This window comes from Urtica dioica, chromosome 5 (assembly GCF_054948205.1).
Source record: "Urtica dioica subsp. dioica isolate 48M chromosome 5, U.dioica_male_clone48M_v1_H2, whole genome shotgun sequence".
NCBI lineage: Eukaryota > Viridiplantae > Streptophyta > Magnoliopsida > Rosales > Urticaceae > Urtica > Urtica dioica.
The window spans coordinates 42,053,345-42,074,969 of NC_142760.1; the positions used below are offsets into that span (position 1 = coordinate 42,053,345).

The 21,625-nt window shown below is 36.3% G+C and overlaps 6 protein-coding genes across 6 annotated transcripts; 3 read left to right on the forward strand and 3 right to left on the reverse strand.

Annotated features, from left to right (window-relative positions):
• Positions 1–1,076: 1,076 nt before the first annotated feature.
• Positions 1,077–3,871, reverse strand: LOC149398653 (rust resistance kinase Lr10-like). Its single transcript, XM_089614932.1, has 3 exons — positions 2,671–3,871; positions 2,412–2,450; positions 1,077–2,311 (listed from the first exon to the last, which is right to left on the reverse strand). Exons 1-3 carry the CDS (start codon positions 3,374–3,376, stop codon positions 1,194–1,196), a joined length of 1,863 nt encoding a protein of 620 aa, XP_089471058.1. The 5' UTR covers positions 3,377–3,871; the 3' UTR covers positions 1,077–1,193.
• Positions 3,872–4,085: 214 nt separating this feature from the next.
• On the forward strand, positions 4,086–6,677 carry LOC149398654 (LEAF RUST 10 DISEASE-RESISTANCE LOCUS RECEPTOR-LIKE PROTEIN KINASE-like 2.1). Its single transcript, XM_089614930.1, has 4 exons — positions 4,086–5,059; positions 5,183–5,224; positions 5,358–5,396; positions 5,539–6,677. The coding sequence occupies exons 1-4, from the start codon at positions 4,192–4,194 to the stop codon at positions 6,675–6,677; spliced, it is 2,088 nt and encodes a 695-aa protein (XP_089471056.1). The 5' UTR covers positions 4,086–4,191.
• Positions 6,678–7,156: 479 nt separating this feature from the next.
• Positions 7,157–10,176, reverse strand: LOC149398655 (putative BPI/LBP family protein At1g04970). The gene is made up of 6 exons (XM_089614933.1): positions 9,646–10,176; positions 9,071–9,210; positions 8,410–8,767; positions 7,737–7,985; positions 7,534–7,659; positions 7,157–7,463 (listed from the first exon to the last, which is right to left on the reverse strand). Exons 1-6 carry the CDS (start codon positions 10,072–10,074, stop codon positions 7,263–7,265), a joined length of 1,503 nt encoding a protein of 500 aa, XP_089471059.1. The 5' UTR covers positions 10,075–10,176; the 3' UTR covers positions 7,157–7,262.
• A 385-nt stretch (positions 10,177–10,561) lies between these two features.
• On the reverse strand, positions 10,562–14,577 carry PPX2 (protein phosphatase X 2). The gene is made up of 8 exons (XM_089614983.1): positions 14,271–14,577; positions 13,275–13,427; positions 12,872–12,934; positions 12,709–12,794; positions 12,273–12,348; positions 11,925–12,193; positions 11,771–11,849; positions 10,562–11,108 (listed from the first exon to the last, which is right to left on the reverse strand). Exons 1-8 carry the CDS (start codon positions 14,409–14,411, stop codon positions 11,058–11,060), a joined length of 918 nt encoding a protein of 305 aa, XP_089471109.1. The 5' UTR covers positions 14,412–14,577; the 3' UTR covers positions 10,562–11,057.
• A 764-nt stretch (positions 14,578–15,341) lies between these two features.
• Positions 15,342–17,549, forward strand: LOC149398657 (NADH-ubiquinone oxidoreductase B8 subunit). The gene is made up of 3 exons (XM_089614081.1): positions 15,342–15,514; positions 15,683–15,789; positions 17,226–17,549. The coding sequence occupies exons 1-3, from the start codon at positions 15,429–15,431 to the stop codon at positions 17,330–17,332; spliced, it is 300 nt and encodes a 99-aa protein (XP_089470207.1). The 5' UTR covers positions 15,342–15,428; the 3' UTR covers positions 17,333–17,549.
• Positions 17,550–18,170: 621 nt separating this feature from the next.
• Positions 18,171–21,604, forward strand: LOC149398658 (syntaxin-52-like). The gene is made up of 6 exons (XM_089615497.1): positions 18,171–18,416; positions 19,064–19,279; positions 19,700–19,905; positions 20,495–20,595; positions 20,737–20,781; positions 21,142–21,604. Exons 2-6 carry the CDS (start codon positions 19,068–19,070, stop codon positions 21,271–21,273), a joined length of 696 nt encoding a protein of 231 aa, XP_089471623.1. The 5' UTR covers positions 18,171–18,416; positions 19,064–19,067; the 3' UTR covers positions 21,274–21,604.
• Positions 21,605–21,625: the final 21 nt, after the last annotated feature.

Genomic DNA, 21,625 nt, shown 5'->3' on the forward strand with positions numbered 1-21,625 from the left:
GTTGGTTAAAACGCAAACACTTATGTTTACGTGGCTTATATCGCTAAATTTTTGTTTATTTTAATTAGAAAATGTTTAATGAAGGGTATTTTGGATATTTGATCTTCCACAACTTATGTTAATGGCTGTTTATCAATCTTAACAAAATCTTAGTTATTTAGCAAAACTCATGTTTGCAATTAGTAGTTAGCAACATTTTTAAAATAGTGACTATTTTAGGTCTTTTTTAAAATAACAATTTTTAACTAAAATTAAATTTTAACTTGTCAAGTGGCTTAGTTTGTTATAAAATCTTATTTTAATGAATAAAATATAAAGAAAAATGAATGTCTAAAACTTTATAAAAATATTATTTCTTGGAGACACTATTTTTACAAAAAAAATTAGGTAAATAGTCAATTAAAATGATTGGAATTGTTATATAGTCAACGTTTCGTAAATTTTAGGTAAATACCTATAAAGATGACGTGGAATAATAAATTGAAGTGGCTATTTCTCTAAGATTTACGTCTGTAAATATATGAAAGTGACTATTTATTTCGGTTTTACGAAGCATTGGCTATTTAACAATGTCAAACTGTAAATGTGTCTATTTACCTAATGACCCCTATTTTATGATTAGTTTGAAAAAAAAATCATCATTTACGTTTCCAATATTAAGTATCTTCAAAAAATTCGTTATAATGAAATTTTTGAAATTCAATAATTGATAATGAATTGTATTTCTATAACAAGTACCACTATTATGATAACTTGCATCTCACTGCAAAATATTTGTTTGCCCAAATCTTATTATCTATTGCGAGTATAATTTCCACCCACATATGTAATCTATATTATTCGTTTCCTTGTTTATAAAATATATGTATATATATATAGCCTTTCCTTATATGATAAAATATTTTAGTGATTTGGAAATGAGAAGTTTGCGGTTCAAAAAATTGCATCAATAAGGTAATGTGTATATAATGTTTAGTAAGGATTTCCAAAGGAACCAATTTCTCCAACTAAAAGTGAAAATATTTTATAAATTATTAAAAAAAAAAAAAAAAAAAAAAACATGTGCTCGACTAATATGCTTATAATTACCGTTTCTCAATCCCATCGGTCACAAAATTCCATTTCCAAAATCAAGCTAATATGTATATGATGTACATGGAACTAACAATTGATCCAAGTTTTTTTTTTTATTCTCATTCAGCAATAGCTTCCAACTCTATCTTCATACGTCTCATCGCAATCGTCGAAGTTGTCGTGGACAAACTTGTCATCGAGGCAAAAGGATTTGGCGGCAACGTTGGATCCTCCGTTCCCTCCAACATTTGGACTACGGCTTTCATATCGGGACGGCCCATCGGGTGCCATTGGATGCACCAAAGCCCAACGATCGCAAGCCTCTTCGTGATTTTAGCGTCGTTCTCTTCCTCAACTTGTATGCGCAAATCTTCTCCTCCTTCCAAGATGTTATGAATCCATTCCGGGTAGTACATATCCATTTTTACGTTACTCTCCATGTTGTCAGTGATTTGTTTTCTTCCTCCGACCATTTCGAGCAACAACATTCCGAAGCTGTAAACATCTGACTTGTGGGACACGTTTCCGAAGTTTCTAGAAATCACTTCGGGGGCGATGTACCCATATGTCCCTCTCGCCGCGCTCATCGAGACTACGCTTTGATCCTTGGCGCACAACTTTGCTAGGCCGAAATCGGATATCTTTGGCTTAAAGTCACGGTCGAGCAAAATGTTGCTTGGCTTGATGTCGAAATGAAGGATCCTTTGATCACAGCCTTGGTGGAGATACTCGATTCCCTTGGATATTCCGAGAGCAATGTCTCGCAACTTTTCCCAACCAAAGGATGAGTTTGCTCCGCCCGATGATGATATGTGCTTGTCGAGCGATTCGTTTGGTAAGAATTCGTAAACAAGGGCTCTTTTGAACCCCTCGGCGCAATAGCCGACCAAGCGAACTACGTTGACGTGGTGTATTTGGCCCATTGTCGAGACTTCATTCACGAAATCCTCTCCTTCTTTCGTTGCGTCATTTAGCATCTTCACTGCTACGAGGACGTCGTTTGAGAGCTTCCCTTTGAAGACCATTCCGTGCGCGCCTTGGCCAAGTTTGTCCTTGAAATTGCTTGTGACCTTTTTGATTTCAGCGTAAGAATATCTCGAGGGTCTAAGTGCAATATAATCCTCCAAAAACTTTTTAATCTGAAGTCGAATCTCTTTATCATTTTTGTTGGAAGTGTAGAGATAAATCGAAGAAGCAGCTACTAGCGAAAATAAAATTATTGAACCTAAAGTCCCAACTGCAAACACAGAGCAATCCAAGTCAATTTTGGAGTGAAAATCCAAGTATACTTCTTTTATTAAATAAATAAAAAATATGACCATGTGAAATTTAGTCACCTATATTAAATACTGCTGCTGAAGAAATTTTGGATTTCCCTGAAAATGAAAAAATAAATAAATAAATTAGCAAATACTTTCAAGAGTAAAGTTGTACTTATTAAGAAGAAAAAAAAACATCAATAAAATGAAATAATGAAAATTGAAAAATAACACAAACTCAACAATTCTCTGTCTAAATTTAAGGTCCTAAGGACCTCTAGCTAAATTCTCCCAATGCATATTATATGTGCAAAAAATAAGAATATAGTGACCTTGCCTTTTTTTGGAACTAAGTCGAAACATTCGGTTATTTTGCCACGACGAGATCCAACTTCTTTCAGTCGACATCCCTTCAAATTTGCCTCACAAACTCTACAATCCGGATCAGACCATGTCAACGCAAACGAAGAACCATATGTGAACAGTTGGATCGAAGATGGAATCTGTACATCAATGTCTTGGACCTTGTAACACTGCAAAAAAAAGGTAAACATTTCGATCTGATAATCCGAGGGAGCCATTTCGGCGGAGCACGGATCATCTCGAGCGCACTTCAACAGCGTATAGTACCCGTAGTCTTTGGGATACTTGTCCTCGAAAGAAAAATGATTGATCGATGACGACACGTTGGCGAATCGGGATAGATTCACGAGATCCAATACCTTCGTCTTCAAGCAGTCGCTTTGGGGATCAACCATTACTTTTTGCAAAGAGTAAGAAATTCCGCGTACTATCAAAGGCGTAACGGGCGTATTGAGTATCGTTTCGTTTCTTGCGCCGCACGAGAGTTCGAAGCCGGGGAATCCACAGTGCTCTGGTTGTCTATCTTTGAGACGGAACGGGAATCGAATCACCGGCTCAAAAAGCCCGCAACTTGATTCTCTGCAGCCATGACGATATTCTTCGCATTCCCCGCGCCCTGCAAGACTAAGCGACATCGCAAAACACAAAAGGAAAAGAGAAGAGTAGTATAATAATTCCATGATTTTTATTTTTTGGCAGTAGTAGTAGAATCTTGGTAAGAAAATGAGCTAGTTAATCTCTTTTTTCTGCAGTTTGGGTTAGGTAGGTCTTAGACTATATTGTACAAAACTTTGGTTGGCGTATCACTTGGAAAAAGGTTCAAACTTAAAAAATGTAGTTCTCTTTTGCTTTCAAGACCAATACTTATATACTACTTTAGAGAATAGTAAGGTTATCTGGACTTTCATGAGTTGAAAACAGTAGACCCTCCATGTTTTATCTTTATCACAGCTTTCCCGGTCAAGGTCGTCGATCAAACCGCGTCTCTCTAATAATGCTAAAAAATAAATCAACTTTGTTCTGCAACTTTAAACAGTGTGTGGATATGTACTCTTTTTCATAAACCGAAGACTTTGACAGTCACATTGTATTTGATGTTTAGGAGATGCATTTAGAATTATTGAAAATTATTGTTAGAGGAGTACTGAGAAATAAAGCAGTGTGAATTGTGGACAAATTTGCGAGTGACCCACATCTATCTTTTCTATGGAAATTTTACTCTGAAGCTTTAAAACCGATAATTTGAAGGAACTAGTCAAGGAAACGTAGTCAAACAAACATATAGTCGTGGAAATTTTTTGTAAAATAGAAAAAGGGAACGCGTAATCAAATTTAATGTGGAATCAAGACCCCTTTTTTATTTTTTTCCCTTTTACTGTCTTCCCAATCAGTTGACTAATTTTGAAGCGTTACTGACATGAGTGTATATTATGTTTGAAGCTCTGTTGTTCCTCTCCAACACCACAAAAAAAATAAAAAAAAAATTAAAAAAAAAATGGAAAAACCCCCACTTTCAATCACAACCCTTCTTGTTCTCATCATGACCATCTTCTTCCATGAAAACACCCTAATCTCTTGCGAACATAACGGAATTCCTAGCCGCCTCCGAAACTGTTCTTCATCGTGCGGCGATATCCACAACATAACCTTTCCTTTCAGGCTCAAAACCGACCCGCCAGACTGTGGACAACCACATCACGAGCTCTCGTGCGATATTAATAATCGCACGGTAGCGAACATCGGGTACATAAATTATTTCCCATTCTCCAACATGCCCGGTGATCTGCGCCCGTTATATGTCAAGTCGATCAACTACGACAACTACACAATTAGATTCGTGGATTCGAGCGTCACTGAGGGTAATTGCTCGACGATCCCTGGCTTTCGTACCAGTAATGACTTGGACCCGTATTCATCGTACATCAAGTTCAAAAGGTTTAGAGAGAATTGGAAAATGGGTATTCAGAAACGGATCACGGTGACAACGGTGTTTGTGAGTTGTGTGAATCCGGTGAATAACTCTGCTTACATCGACATGTCTCATTGTTCGGTAAAAAACGACAATGAAAGTTACTCATACGTCATGTACGGTAACGACTTGAGGTTTTCGGATCTCGAAGAGTCTTGCCAAGTGTACAACATAGCTCTCATATCGCCCCGAACGACGATAAACGACAAGACCGGAGAAACTAATCACGAGAAGATTTCCTCCTACGCGGATATCCACATGGAGTTTCTGAGCGGCTTTGAGGCCTCGTGGCTTCTGAGCATCCAAGGGCCCGGAGACGATTTTTGTTACATCGACAAAGACTCCAACGAACCTTATTGCCAACAACTCAGAGTGTGTGAAAATAAGTACTGCTGTAAGTAGTTTTCCGAAACTAGATTCGAAAGCTTGTTGAACTCGTACTTTATTTAAATTACTTGATATATAACAATTACTTTAGCTTTAATACGACTTCTTCTTTCTTTTGAAATCATGGCAGCCGCTAGAGAATATGCACGAGCCCTGTTAACTAAAGCAGCAGGTATTGTTTTTTATTCTTGAAACATATATAGTCGATATTCTATGAAACTTCGAAACTCGGTAATTTTTCACTATCATTGATTGACTCTTCTTGTTCTGTTTTCTTTTCTTTTTTTTGTTAATTATCTATGCAGACTTCTTGTACGTTCAACACCCTAGATACATATATGTTGGTAAGGACTCGAGCTATGAAATAAAACTTAATTAAGAGCTTTACAATCAAAGTGGGAAAGATCTTGTCTACGGTACACATACTGACTTACATATAAAGGCTTTTGTTAGTGTATGACATTTTTTAGTTTTCTTTCTTTACAGTGGGTCCCTTAGTTCCGAGAACAGTGATCGGGATTTTATTTGTGATTGCTTTGATTATCTATAAATGGAAAAGAAGTCGTTTGTCGGTTTATGAGGGCATCGAAGAATTCCTCCGAGACAACAGCGACCTCATGCCCATAAGGTACTCCTTCTCAGAGGTCAAAAAGATGACCCAAGGCTTCAAGACCGAGCTAGGCAAAGGAGGGTTCGGCTCCGTCTACAAAGGAAAGCTTCGCAGCGGGCGATTTGTGGCCATCAAGATGTTGGGCGGTTCGTCAAAGTCGAGCGGACAAGACTTCATAAACGAAGTCGACACGATCGGAAGGATTCGACACTTCAACGTGGTTCGACTCATTGGCTTCTGCTTCGAGGGCTCGAAGAGGGCTCTTGTGTACGAGTTCATGGCCAACGGGTCTCTCGATAAACTCATATTCTCTAAACAAGCGGGAACGCCAATCGCGTTGGATCACAAGGAAATATTCGAGATATCGCTAGGGATAGCGCGAGGAATAGCGTACCTTCACAGAGGATGCGACAAGCAAATCCTTCACTTCGACATCAAGCCTCACAACATACTTCTCGACGAGGGCTTTGTCCCAAAGGTTTCGGATTTTGGGTTGGCCCGTTTGTGCCCATTGGATAACAACACCGTCAGAGTGACCGGGCTTATAGGAACGTTTGGGTATATCGCCCCAGAGCTATTCTACAAAAATATCGGCGGAGTCTCCCACAAATCCGACGTCTATAGCTTCGGTCTGATGTTGATGGAAATGGCGAATCGGAGGAGAAATGTAAACTCTGAGGCCAAGAGATCGAGCGAGGCTTACTTACCTCTGTGGATATACGACCGATTCGATCAAGGGCACAGCGTAGAGATAGAAAATGCCACAGAAGAGGAATCGAAGCTGATCAAGAAGATGATCATCGTAGCCTTGTGGTGTATACAACTAAAGCCCTGTGATCGTCCTTCGATGAGTCGAGTCATAGAGATGCTTGAGGGAGATTTCGAAAACCTCGAAATGCCTCCGAAGCCAGTCCTTTATCCGCAAGAAACACATGCCCCTACGGAGACATCAGACTCGCCGTCACAATCTGACTCGAACTCTCATGAAATCAGTCAATTCTCATCAAACGAGTAGTAGTCGAATTTTTCCACTTCTTTTATATGTATCAACTATCATAATAAACATCACTAGCAAAGTAATTTTCATATACATCGAGTTAATAAGATGGGGATGATGACTATGACAGAGCTCAAAAGCTTTCAATGAATATGATATTCATAGCCCAGAAAAATGGGGTTTATAAAAGAAATGTCGGAGAGCTCTAGAGCCAAGTTGTGAAGCAAGCAACTTAATTAGAAGGTCAACAAGAGTGAAAAAGTCAAATACCAAGTACGCTGAAAAAAAGCCATGTGTTATGGATACTTTCGATGTATCTAGATATCGGAAGACAGATCTATATATTTCTGAGATTCGGTTTAAGCCTAAATTACTAAATCAATTATCTCTCAGCAATTATAAATAGGACCTTAGGTCCTTAAGATGAGAGTGCCTAAAAAGTGTGTCCAAAAGAGTGAGAGTTCAAAAGTATGGCATCCAATTGCTAAGTGCTCGTGTTAGTGAGAATTTAGTTTAGAGGTGTTTTTGCTTCTTGCAATTACATTTTATTGCATTTATTCAACATGTTTGTGTACTTTTTTGGTATTTACATTTACATTGGTTCTAAAGCACATATTTTGTGAGTGATTCAAATTGTTGTTCGACATAAAAAACATCGCTGCAAATTACAAGCTTTGAACCTGCGAAAGAGATCTCGGCATTGCGAAGCGTGAAACCGCTGAGCATCGGCAACGGAAGCCCTTTTCGTATATACACGTTCGCATAAGGCACTGCGATTCTTTTCAGGATCGTCGACACAAGAGTCTGCATCAGATTTAAACAAATCAGATTCATTAGTAATATCTTTTTTTTATGTTGATATTACGGGACGAACCTGAAGTAAATGCATGTGAAGATTTCCGACTTTGCTCCACTGCAAACTCATCTCGAAGTCTATCAGCTCGAGCGTTCCCATGAGTTTATTCCCCTCCATTTCCGGAGAGCATGAAGCTGATATCTCCTGTAGAAATTCAAGGCTCATGACATTGAAATAGTTATTTTGTTTTTTTTTGTTATCGAATGAGAAGAGAGACGAACCAACGATACGCACAAGACCGGGACAGCCTCGCCTTTGTCCAAAACACTGACGATGACGTCCGAGCGAATCGCGACGCCGATGCCGTTATCGGAGACACTGATGATCGGCGGAGAAGATAAGGAGACATTGAGATTCATGGCCTCATTTGGATACTCTTTGTACAGCTTAGGGACTATGTATTTCCATTTAGCAGTGTTCAAGTAGGACTCGTCTTCTACTCCGTCGAAGGTCCAGCGAAAATAACCCGCCTATAGAAATTGAAAAGGATTTAAAAATAAATAAATAAAATAAGCCCGAGATCATCATCAATTCATCCAAGGGTTGAAGTTCTGGTGGTTGCCCAAGGTTCCATTTTACAGAAATGTCGGCGACCGATGAGGAAAATTACAAGATTTATTTCCCGAGGTTTTCTTTTTTCGCCAAAATTCCAGATATTTTGTTGAATTAGAATTACCATGGAATATAGTTACTGATAATTCTTGAAAAATCCTTAAAAAAAATAAATAATCTCCCGAAATTAGCTGGTTTTTGCAGGAATTCAACGAAAAACAGAAGAAAACAAATTAATGGCTTTTCGCGAGCCGATGTTCACCGAAAACCAATTTTCCCACTATATCTGTGCAATCTTTAAGCCTTGAATTCAACTGCATATAAGGGGAATGAAAAACTTACATTAAACAAGACCGAGGACGCCGAATCGAAGATCTTCTCGTGTAAAGAAATCTCGACCATTTTGAGAGAGAAATCTGAGGGGGCGAGCATGTCGAGTGGTCCTATGTAGTCATGGTAGTATCTAGGAACGGAATCCTCCGTGGCCACGAACGAGCCGTCGATGTCGAATTCGATGGACGAATTGGTCAAGATAGGGTTTTCGACGAACGTGACGTTCATGGCAGCGTTGTCGTATATCGGGATTTGCCTTGGGAGCGACTGCAAGACCGAGTCGAGCCGAAACACTGATTCTTTAATCTTCTTCGTAATTACGTCTTCAACCCGAGACACTATTAGGTCTTGAAAATAATCGACGAACCTATTTCGAGACCATGTAAAAAAATGGGAAGGAAAAAATGAATAAATTAACATAACAATGAACTCTTTTCTTCGACATGTTTGATGAGATTGCAAATAAATCTAAAGTATCATAAATTCTAATCACAGTAAAGAGGCCTATTCATCGATTGAGTCGGATTTTGATGATAAAATAGAATCTTGGGGTTCGAACAGTGATCCGATTCGATTGATGATAAGGACTGAAAATTCTTGGTTCGATTCTCCACCTTAACGAAAAGAAAAGAAAAAATTGATCGGTTTGGTTGAGGTGAAATTTGTTTACCATTGGTAAAACCAAGACGATCCACCGTCTAGCTTTATGTGCAGAGTCTTAACATAGCAACCCGAGTCCAAAACCGACAGTTTCAGAGCTCCTCCGTCGTCCTCCAAGCCCAAACTCACACCCACACTCAGACCTTGAACCTGAAAAACAAAATGACCTTTGAGAAAAGGCTAACCTTAAGTCATAGTAATCATGACAAAGATTGGATTTTTTTTTTTTTTTTTACTATTTGAATTGGACTCACTAACTCAATTCACTTGGATTTATAGCTGATTCTATCTTTGTTTTTTAGTGAGACTAACTAATCAAAGAAGATGAACTCTTCTGCTTCAATACCATCAATCTCAAACAATATTCAAGTGATCTAAACCCTTTATTGGACAAAAAGCATTCTTCACAAATCCTATCTCAAGAACAAACCTTGTTTTTTTGTGGGGAATTTCGCTTAAAAACAACTCAAGGAAAAAAAAAAGCCATATCCTAAATCCAACACAAAGTTCAAGACAAACCCATTAGAAATATTCACCCCAAAAAAATTATAATAAATTTTTTTTAAAAATAAATTAAATATTTACCTCAACCGAAGCAGTTCCATAATCAGAAACCTCAACAAACCAAGAACTATACACATAGCTCCAATTCATGCTCAGCTCTGCAGTGGCATTAGGAACAACCAAGACCAGACCGGTCTCTCCACTCTCCACAAAAGAGCGAGTCACGTCAACGCTGTTGATTGTGACCTCCGACAGAACAACTTCCACGTCACCGATCAGTGGGACTGCCACGCGTTTCTCGATCTGAGGAAGCTGGAGGGGGATTATTGAAGAGACTGCTTTCTGAACGATCAGTTCCTTGGCGAAATTAAGACCGTTGTCGGATATCAGAACAGAGAAAAAGCCTTGGTCTTTTTGGATCGTTGTTGATAGTGAAGAGAGAAGAAGAAGTGAGATGAGTAATAAAGACACAGTATTTGAAGATGATATCAAGCTTGAGAAGAAACCCATCTCATGAAACTGTTGAATTATGCTAAAAAAAACTTGGAAGAAGACGAAGAAGAAGAACCAGCTATCATGTGGGAAATTAATTGGTTTGGTGAAAGATATTAGTTTTTTTTCCTCTATTATTTAAAAGCTTTTTATTAACTATGGATAAAGATGATTGAAAATAATTGCAGTTTTTTGGTCTGAGCTTTTGGAGTTTTATCCATTAGTTTTAGTATTACAGAGATATGACGTTATAGTTATAGTTTATACTACGTTGTCATGTATATATATTTTACACGTTTATGTAAGAATCTTTAGCTTGTATATTCGCATACGTTTAAAGTTTAAACAATATATAAGAAATCGAGACACGTAACAGAGACTAAAACAGAGAAAGCGTGAATCTTTTGACGTCAATTTGAGGGGAGTAAAAATAATAGATATAAGCTTGAGTGAGAAATGGAAGACATGAAAAAGACTATGAATGAGCATTAATTCGCAAAATGTCTGATAAAAGAAAAAATTGGCAAAATGGAAAGAGGAAAAAAACAAACGCCCACACACACAGACACTCAATATGAATAGTGCTTTCCCTTTTTTCTTTTTTTTTTCTTTCTTTTACTTTTTCCCTATATGCTCCCGAATCCAATCCAACCTCTTCTGTACTGAAGTAAAAAACAATGTTTCACTTTGTCAAAATTTACCACATAAAAGACACTGAGAGAGAGACTGTATAGTTGCACACAACTTTTACAAGACAAATAATCAGAAAGATTTGGTACAAACGCAGAGAGATAATAAGAAGAAGAAATTCCCATTATTTCAAACCGATCATCCGAGCTGACTATCGCGAAGGAGCAGAGATTTGAGAAGTCTGTTCTCCCCCCAGAAATTCCCTCCGGGTTTCAAGTGAAACGATCTTCAACCATTCGTTGTACAACATCACCCAAACAATTGGAGGCTTTTTGGCCAAAGCAAATAGTGAACTCTATACCGAATCGAACTCATAAGAAGTAGTCCGGGGCAGGTCTTTTGGCTGGTGCTCCTCTTGATTCCTAAAAATTCCAGGCACAATTTTCAAACTCACATTTCATCAAATCAGCAAAATACACACAAAATTATAGCAGATCGTGTTTGGGATGCCCAAGTAGATAAGAAAGGATTAAGTTTTTTTTTATCACAAACAGTCCCTGAACTATTATGTGTTTGGCATTTCGGTTCCTAAACTAATTTTATGAGCGGAATGGTCCCCGAGAACTATTCATTTTTGTAGATTTTTAGTCCTCTTCATAAAAATAGTAAGCATTATCAATGAAATCCAAATACCTGAACAACTTAAAAATATTTACAAACTTATATAATTTGTTTATAATTTTATAAAATTCCAAAAAAACACAATCTTTCTCTAACAATTCAAAATTGTTTTTTTTTATTTTATGTTTTTATGATGAGATCTTAATATAAAAAAATTAAAAAGTTTTTTAAGTTAGTGTGTGTATATATAGTTGATACATCTTACAACATATAGTTGATATATATAGAATTGAAACTAACTAAAATCGTACCCAGATCAAAAGTTAGTCGATAATAAATAAAATTATTTATGGACTAGCATAATAGTTCAGGGACTATTTGCACTAAAAGCCTAGAAATTAAAAATATATATGGACCAATCATGTTTTGCATTGATATTTTAATAGTAAATGTTAAGACAAACCTGTGGAGCAGCATCGAACACTCGGAATTGCTTGTTGAGATTCTCATCGAGTTCAAGAATCGCAGCTACATTACCGCATCTACAACACACACACAGAGAGAAATATGAGCGATAATTTCAAACTCTAGATGGGCGAGGGAATATATTGTATTACCTGTAGCAGTAGTTTGGAGCTGACCATACCGTAACAATCTGATTATTGAACATCCATTTATACCCTTCCATCACCAACTGATGGGCACGGCAAATATAATCGATGCTGTTAGAGTGGTTAAACGACGAAACTACGCTGCCACCGAATAGGAAACCGGCACCGCGGGGACTCAAACCCCAACCGTCGACAATGTCCTCTGGATCGGACCATAGAAGGTCACACATGGCACCATCGTGCGGTACTTCTTGCTTCCGATCAATGGTGCGTATCTGTGATGGCAATGGCATTTTGGTAAATTACAGTATAGAACGGAAGTGAGACCCAATATGAAAGGAATTAATTCCTGACCTGATCCAAGGTTGAAATGGCCGGGGAAAGTCCGCCGTGGACACTGAAGACCTTGTTCTCTATGAGAGCTGAAAGACTGTGATATGCCACATCTAAACATTATTCAAATGCCACGACAGACAAAAAGGAGGGATAAAGGCGTAATTTAACGTTTACTTAGAAAGCAATAGGAGCGCTGAGCAAAACCCTTATGTAAAGTACTTTTTTTTAATTCATATAATTGGACCTTAAAAGCTATGAATTCTCTGCCTTCACCACCTCAATCTGGAAATTAGACCTAACTGACACTGTTTTATTTTGGAGGAAAATGTGGGAACGAATACAGCAGAAAAATCAAAAAATTAAAATATATATATATATATATATATATATATATATAAATGTTTACAAGCGAACCATAGTACTTTATAAGTGAAAGACAGAATTTATAACAAACCTGAGGTAGTCGAAGATATCAGTGCAATATCTCCACACATTCACAGAACCGTATTTTCGAAGGCACTCGTCATAAAATCCATATACCTGTTCATATATTGTTAGTAATAAATATCTTGGATGCTAGATAACGAAGACCGAGACTCGAGTGGAAGAAGTTTAACCTGCGTAATTTGACGGCTCTCGTGGTTCCCTCTAATGAGAGTTATTCGATCCGGATATCTTACCTGGATGCAAAATGATCTTATATGAAAAGGTTAGTGAACATGTAAAGAAAATCCATACTTATGTTTAGATTAAGACAATTTCAGATGCAAACAAGTAGTGGACAATCATAAGAACGAGTTTTGACTTCGTGTAGTGTCGACATGGTCCGAATCAAATGGCATGCATCGCAAGAGTACCACAAATCAATCAAGTTAAAGAACAAAAACACTGTCCTAAAAACGTGAACTCTTTACAAGTAAACATGTAAAAAAGCTCTTGAAGGAATGCAGTCATATCGAAAGCAAATGAATATGGCAAGGTTCTAACTGCGCTTTGCGAATAGTAAAACTAGATTATCACCTTTAGAGCGAGTAGAAGTAGAAACGTCTCAACAGAGTAGAATCCTCTGTCAACAAAGTCTCCAAGGAACAAGTAATTCGTCTTTGGGCATTCACCTCCTACTTTGAAAAGCTCTTTCATGTCATAAAACTGACCGTGAATGTCTCCACATATCTGTTAAAGGAAAGAACAAGATCCAATCCAGCTCAACTACTAGAATAAGTGTCTACCACAACTTTACATAAATAAAGCTTCAAAATTCCATTGACCATTTTATTGTGGATGCATATATTCCTATAGTAAAAAAACATGTTCCAACTTCGTTTTACAGCCACATAACTTCATTGACCCACAACGAATCAATACAACTCGGTCGGCGCATTTCGCTACAAAAGACCAGCAAGGAAAAAGGTTCCCGAACTCCTCCAAGAACAGTAAACTAGAACTATCGGTAACGAACACATGTCCTATACTAATAAACAAAGAAAACAAGTTTTTTTCCAGTACAAACCACCACGAGTTTAACTACTTGTTTCTGAATAATTCAACAAGCTATAACCGTCATCCTTGAATGCCAACTTAGGCAACAACAAAAAAAAAGCATGCCAATAATGGAATCCAGATAGCGAATCGAACCTAAGAAACACAACACCACAGCGAAAACTGCTAAATGTACGTACTTTCAGAGACTAATCAATTTTCTTCAGAATGACTAAAAACCCTGTATATGTACGCGTCCATTTTCTCATTCCAAAATCTCATACCCTATAAAGGAAAAACATTTCCTAAACAGAAACTGAAACACAAGCTAAATCCCCAAAAATATCTATTTTACTCGTGAAAATCAACTTTCTTTGAATTAAAAGAAATACGTATATTTTCAAATGATAGTTACTGATACGACGGAGCGAAACTGATACCAAACCCTAAAACAGCTTAAAATCAATACTTCGAAAGCACAATTTGTGAATTGCAGAGCGAGAATGTGTGAGAGAGAAAGAGAGAGAGATGACTAACGGTCACAGGAGCGTCGACTCGCTGGACATTGCTCTCTTCGACGAGAATTTCCATTGCTTTGAGGCACAGAGCTTTGACCTCCGATTCCTTCAATGGCTCGCATTTCTTCAACTGTTCTATTTGCCTGTCTAGGTCTGACATCTCAATCTCTCTCTCTCTCTCTCACTCTCTCTCTCTCTAAGACTCGGTGAGTCTGAATCTGCGACTCGCTCGCTCTCTCTCTCTCTCTCTCGCTCTCTCCGAGACTTTCGACGAAGCTCCACTGTGTATTAAATTTAGTTCACTTCTTTTCTTATTTTTTTTTCACTTAGTTTGAGGTTTTTGCAAAAGGAAACTCTATTTCAATTTTATTCCCTTTTTACCGTTATTATGTTTTGGGGCTTTTGGTTTTGAACCGTTTCTACACTTTATTTGCATAGTCAAAGTTGAGATTTTTACACAATTAATATTTAATACCTTTGTGTTTACTATACTACCTCAAATTTATGTTTTACACACATGAATTGTGAAATTAAGAAATTAACATATATTTTTTAAAATAAATATACATACTAGCCTTAAAATAGTATTATCACAGCGAAAACGAAAATAAGATCTTACAAAATGTTGGTATATATTGTATTTTACGTCCAAATTATAATTCATATACAAACTAAAACAGAATGTTTCATTTTAAAAGTGGTGGCCGAATCGAAACAAAATTTCTATTTTGGTACTATTTACTCAAATTAAATCTATTTTATTTTAAGAATAAAAGAAAAATAAAACAGTACACCCACAACAAAAATCTAGTTTTAAATGAAACCCAACCAAAATTACAAAAGTCGAGTTTTGATTGGAATGGAAGAAAAAACATACTTTTCTTTTGCTTCAATAGCTTACATTTAGATCAGCCTACTGTTCATATCTTTAATTTAATAAAATTATTAAGACAACTCGAAAAGTAACTGTTTTCTTTTTTTCTCTAGAGAATTTAATGGGTTGGAACTTGGATGGCATTTATTATAAATTAAGGACTGGAATGTGAAATAGTATAAAATAGGAGGGCTTTACTGCAGATAAAAAGCAACACAAAGAAACGCTTTCGTCACTCAAACCCTCTTTCCCTTTTCTATTAATTTCTCCGAGCTTCAATTCACGGTTATTTCAGAGATAAAAATGGCTTGGAGAGGGCAATTATCGAAGAGCTTGAAGGAGCTTCGGATTCTTCTCTGCCAAACCTCACCAGCGAGCTCAACAACCAGGTTTTTTTTTTCTTCATCGTTTTTTTTTTTATATCGTACGAAATCCAGTGTGAACTTTTTTTTGTTTGGTTTGTAGTTGTTTTGAATTTGATCAGAAGAATTCAAAGTAGCTTGAGTTTTTCTGTTTTCGTATAATTGATTTTGATGTAAATGTTTGATTGTGTATAGAGCGTTCGTGGAAAAGAATTACACGGATCTGAAAACGCTGAACCCTAAATTACCAATCTTGATCAGAGAATGTAGCGGTGTTGAGCCTCAGTTATGGGCTAGATATGGTAATTTTTCTTCTTTTTTTTTTCCTTTATGTTGGTACGAAATTTGAAGGTTATAATCTTTGTTTCGTTTTGATGATCTGAGTAAAGAGATTTATCATGTTGATTATATGGATAGGCTTGGTTCTGAGAACTTGGTTTCTTTCCATACCTGAGTGAAGTTTCAAATGCTCTATTTTTGCTTAATGTTAGGATGAAAAATTGAAGGTTGTAATCTTTGTTTCCTCGTGATGATCTGAGTAAAGAGATTTATTATGTCGGGTTAACCTGGACACCACGATTATAAAAAAAGAAATAAAAAATTATGTCCATTATATGGACAGGCTTGGTTCTGCGAACTCGGTTTCTTTCCATTGCTGAGTGGGTTTCAAATGCTCTATTTTTCCTTATGTTCGTACGAAAATTGAAGGTTAAACTCTTTGTTTCCTCGTGATGATTGAGTAAAGAGATTTATTATCTTGATTATATGGATAGGATTGGTTCTGCAAACCTGAGCGGTTTTTTTTTTTTTTTTGGTGTCGAGAGTCAAAGTGGGTTCTTTCACCGCTTTCTATTTAAGCTTTTGATTTATCGCTTCTACTTTGATTGGCCTATTATAAGTTCTCAAAAGGATCACTTAATATTTTGTTGTTAAGCTTGTGTCATTGTCTCGATGATTATATGAATGAATGGAAAAACAACTAGAGAGGTTACAATCTTTGTTTATAGTTCTTTAGAAGTATATAGAAATCTGATTATTGGCTCTGTGCATGCATCAGATTACTGTTCTGTTGAAAAATAAAAAAAAGACTGTACAAAGAAATTGTATCTATGAAGTTGACAAACTGTTAAGGTTTATATGTGGCCACAAATGCATTGTTTATGTGCTATGCTTAGTGTGTACTGATTCTCTGTTTCTAATATTGTTTTTTGGAAAACTAATTGTTGGCATAGACATAGAACATGCATTACGAAATACGACCATCGAAAAAGACCATTAAAGCTCGGGTTTAGATATCGGGATTGAGATGGTTTTTTTTTCAGACTGGCTTATAAATCGACAGTGATATTCATGTCTTGCTCTTAAATTGACAGCATGAATATTTCTCGGGCTTTTTTTTATATAAAATAGTCGAGCAGTGAGATTATTATCAAAGAGTCAACTATTATTTTCTTCTCATATTATCTTCCTCGCGTTAGAAGTCAGAACAACCTTTTTTTTAATCCGAGAATCTTTGCAATAGAATACGAATTATGTCGGGTTTTTTTCTTTCTGTTTCGTGAAATAGTCGAGCAGTGAGATTATTATCAAAGAGTCCACGATTCACGTATTATTTTCCTTGCACTAGAAGTTAGAACAATTCTTTAAAACCGAGAATCTTTGTGATAGAACTCGTTAATTATATAAACTGTGTCTCTGTATCTAGTCCCGGTATCAATTTCTTTTTGTGTTCACACAGACATGGGTGTCGAGAGGGGTATCCGATTGGAAGGTCTGAGCGAGGAACAAATCTCGAAGGCTCTTCAAGACCTTGCCAAAGTCGGGGCATCGCTGAACAAAGCCTGAATTTTTTTTTTTTTTTTTTACTTTGAGAATGTCGAAAAAAAAAACTAAATAAATTTTACTCCGGGGAGAAATCTTCCCGATAAATGCTTGTCCATTTTGTTTAGCACCCGATGATGATGATGCCTATTTATTATGGACTGTTTTCAGTTTTAAATGTTTTGGCAATTCATGTTTTGTAATTTTTACTTTTGGTGCCAAATTGAGACCCCTTATTTGAGTGGTGAGACATTTTTTTTTTTTTTTGAAACACCTATGAGACCTCTTGGTGTTTTTTTAAGTTTTGACTCCTATGTGTTTATTATGTTACTGGAACAATGAATTTTTAGTTAATTAATAATGCTTGACCACTGTTTTTGGCAATCATATTATAAACTCATTTTTAGGGTGGACCATATTTATATGTCAGCTTCCAATTAAATCATACACAACCAGACAAAAGAAAGATAAAAGAATAAATGTTGTCATGTTATCCTCAACTTTATCTAATAATCATCATTTTTTTCGATTGATATGATTTGTCTTCAATAAACAACCTTCCTTATATACTTTGGTCGACCTCTCTTATGCAACAGCTCTTCAGTATAAAATATATATATATATATATATATATATATATATATATATATATATACAAAAAATATATACTGGTATCTTTCTCGGGGCTAAATTGTTAGCTAAATAGAAATTAATTATCTTCTATAAAGTAAATTAAAAAAAATATAAAAAAAAATAGTGTAAGAGAAGATAGATAACAGAAACGACATCGTTGTGACCGGACATTTTTTTATTTATTATTATTGTATCTATACTTTATAAATAAAAAATAAAGAGACGCGACTACGAAGCTGCTTTTGTGCTTGGCTTGGCTCTGTTTGTTCCGGACTTCGTCTCAAATAAAAAAAAATTAAATAAATAAAGAAATTTATAATCTACACAAAAACCAAATCAATTTTGTTTACAGACACAGAGACAAATACAAGAAATTCAATTCCTTTGAAAACCCCTCTTGAACGACCACGCACCGATTGTCATTTTTTTCCCCAATTCACCGATCAAATCTCAGTTCGGGCTATCTCTGAGTCAGGTAAATGATTCCGATTCTTCGCGATCCTTCAATTCCGTTTCTTTTCAGATTATTTCATGCTCTTTTTTTATTTACATCGGGAATTTTAAAAAAATGGGTTCATATGATTCCTCTATTTTCCTGGATCAATTCGTTAAAAATTTCCGAACTCTGTAGAAGGAATGGAATCATTCGCTACCTAATTCAGGCCATTAAAGTGTTTGGAATTAAGAGTCAGCTTTGGTTTATAGTTGAATTAAGCTTGAATTATAGTCGTATGTTAAGTAAAGTACGCTCAAAACAGTTTGATCTATTGACACTTCAACAAGGATCGAATTCGGTTATTCTTTTGTGTTCATACCTCATTTATTGAAATGCTTCATTCATACCCTGCATTGTAAAAGTCGATTTTAATCCTCCTCTCAGTTTTAAGTTTATCGTTAATCAACCTTAAGGTGTTTATTAATCGCTAAACATTTATCTCTTTAATTTACATTCTAGTTTATTTTGCCTGTTAATTTAGTGAAAAGTTACAGTTGTTCTGAATTTTACTGATGATCGAGAACGGTTATTAAGTAAAATCGAGTCCATATCCGTAAGTTCAAGACTTTAGTTAATCTCGAATGTTCATCGTTAGTCTAACAATGTCATATGTGTTTACGTTTTAGGTCAATGGGGTCTTCGGGGGATTCGTGGATGAAAGAATACAATGAAGCGCAAAAACTCGCGGATGATATCAACGGCATGATATCGGAACGAGCTTCTCTGGCGGGACCGGAGAATCAACGCCATTCCTCGGCTATAAGGAGGAAGATCACGATTCTAGGGACTAGACTCGATAGCTTACAGTCCCTTTTGTTGAAGCTTCCCGGTAAACAACCCATGTAAGTTTTCTAGTTTTTTTGTCAAGTTTTCATTTAACTTATTAAACTCACAAACTTCGTAAATGTATATATATAGGGTCCAGTAGATATATTTCATATATAGCCGTATGAAATATTGTATTTTGCCATTTAGCCAACTTTTTAAGCTTTTAGTAAATGGCCACGAAATGTTATTTACAAGCCTAAATTGACATAAATACCCTATAAAACTTACTAAAAGTAACGTGGAACACAAGGGCAGATAAAACTCATTATGGCTATTTACTTAGAATTTACAATAGGTTGGCTGTTTAACGAATCTCTTGGCTTAATTATTATGAATTTGATATATATATATTTATGTATGTGCTGTGAGTTGCATATGTAAATGAATGTTGATTAGCTATATGGAAAAATGAGTCTGTGAATTCCTATCCACAGATCAGAGAAAGAGATGAATCGCCGTAAGGACATGATTGGGAATTTGAACTCAAAAGTCAACCAGATGGCTTCGGCGTTGAACATGTCGAATTTCGCAAACAGGGATAGCCTTCTCGGCCCCGAAATTAAGCCCGCCGATGCAACGAGCAGAGCGGCCGGCTTGGACAACTCCGGCGTTATCGGTCTTCAGCGACAGGTCATGAAAGGCAAGTCACTTCATACAGATTCTTTTGAGCATAAAGATAAAAGAATCTTAGGTATTTGTTAGGATTTAAGGAATAAAGGACACAGAATAATCAGTATATATGTAGAGAGGTCGAATGTAGAGCAGTTAGAACAAAGGGCATGTGAATACTGAATCATAGCATAATTGTGGGGCAAGGAAAAAATTCGATTTTGGGAAAGAGTGGACTTCTTGAATGTCTGGAAACTGTCTTTGTATTTCGTTTATACCTACTTTCTATCATTTAAAATGGGTGAAGCTGGTAATAATATTCTTCGGTGAAACAAGAGAAATTACATGGTCAACAGGGTTTTCGAGACCCAAAATTCTCCCAAAAGCCTAAGGTTACGTTCCTTCAATCTCTCTTTCTTCCTAACCCGAAATGATTTTTTCTAGCTTCTATCTATGGACTATCGCATAATTTGCTATTCTGAAATCACTGCGTAACTAAGTGCTAATTATTATAAATAAGTACTCATCACACCCTGAGATCTTAAAAAATTGCTTTATTTTCAATGGTCCGGTCACATTTTCTTAATGGATATTTAAAGCGAGTGTGGCTTTGTAAACAGAACAAGACGAAGGCCTCGAGAGGCTGGAGGAGACTGTGCTTAGCACAAAACACATTGCACTTGCGGTGAATGAAGAATTGGATCTACACACCAGACTCATCGTATGTTTTTTTTATATATATATATATATTATCTCTTTTTTGTCTTTAGATGATTAACCAGTTTGTGTAGCATATATCAAAAGATTAAAAAAAAAATCATGTCTTCCCCTTGTTAATCTCTTAGATGATCGGATTTTGCAGGACGACTTGGACTACCGTGTGGATGCTACAGACTCGAAGCTACGGGTAATAATATTTCACTGCCGACATATTTCTTCAAGGACATTATAGTTATTTAGCCATTTAATGTCCCAAATAAAAAAAAATGTAGTTATTTAATGTGCACTCACCACATCCATGTGGCTAGTTCAGTGGAAAAGGAAAACTTGGCTACTTTGTTATATTTCTCATTACAATAGGACTAAAATGCTACAAAATCAATAGTTAAAATATTAGCTTAGGGGAAAAATTATCACGAGGTTTCTCGTTTAGGTCTAGTTTCAAACTTGCATTTCACGTCTCTAATATTCTTCAAAAAAAATTATCAAACCATTTGTACAATGAACCATGATATGCTCTTTTTTGGCTCACACGTGATTCTCTCAGAGAGTGTCGAAGAACTTGGCGATGCTAAACAAGCGTGTTAAGGGTGGGTGTTCGTGCATGTGCATGCTGTTATCTGTGTTCGGGATCGTCGCTCTCGTTGCTATCATATTTCTTCTCGTCAAATACTTGTAGAAATTACAACATAAAAAAAATTTAAAAAAAAAAAAAAAAAAAAAAACCCCGGCTTGGATCGCCTCTCCGTCGGCCTGTAATTCTCTTCGTACTTCGGGGTATTCGAGTGTTTGCATGTATCAAACTGTTCGGCGTTTGTGATTTCGTTTCGGATGTTTGAATTGTGTGATCTTCTTGTGTTCTTTATAACCCTATTTCTTGATCTTTCTTCTTCTTTTTTTTTACCACTTGTCAAAGAGTCATAGTAGTGGTAAATAAATGCTCTTTCTGTAAAACTTGTGTTTGTTGTAGTATTTACATTGTTGGGAGTGAAAATGTATCTTCTTTTTTACTTCTTGATGTTTTTTTTTTT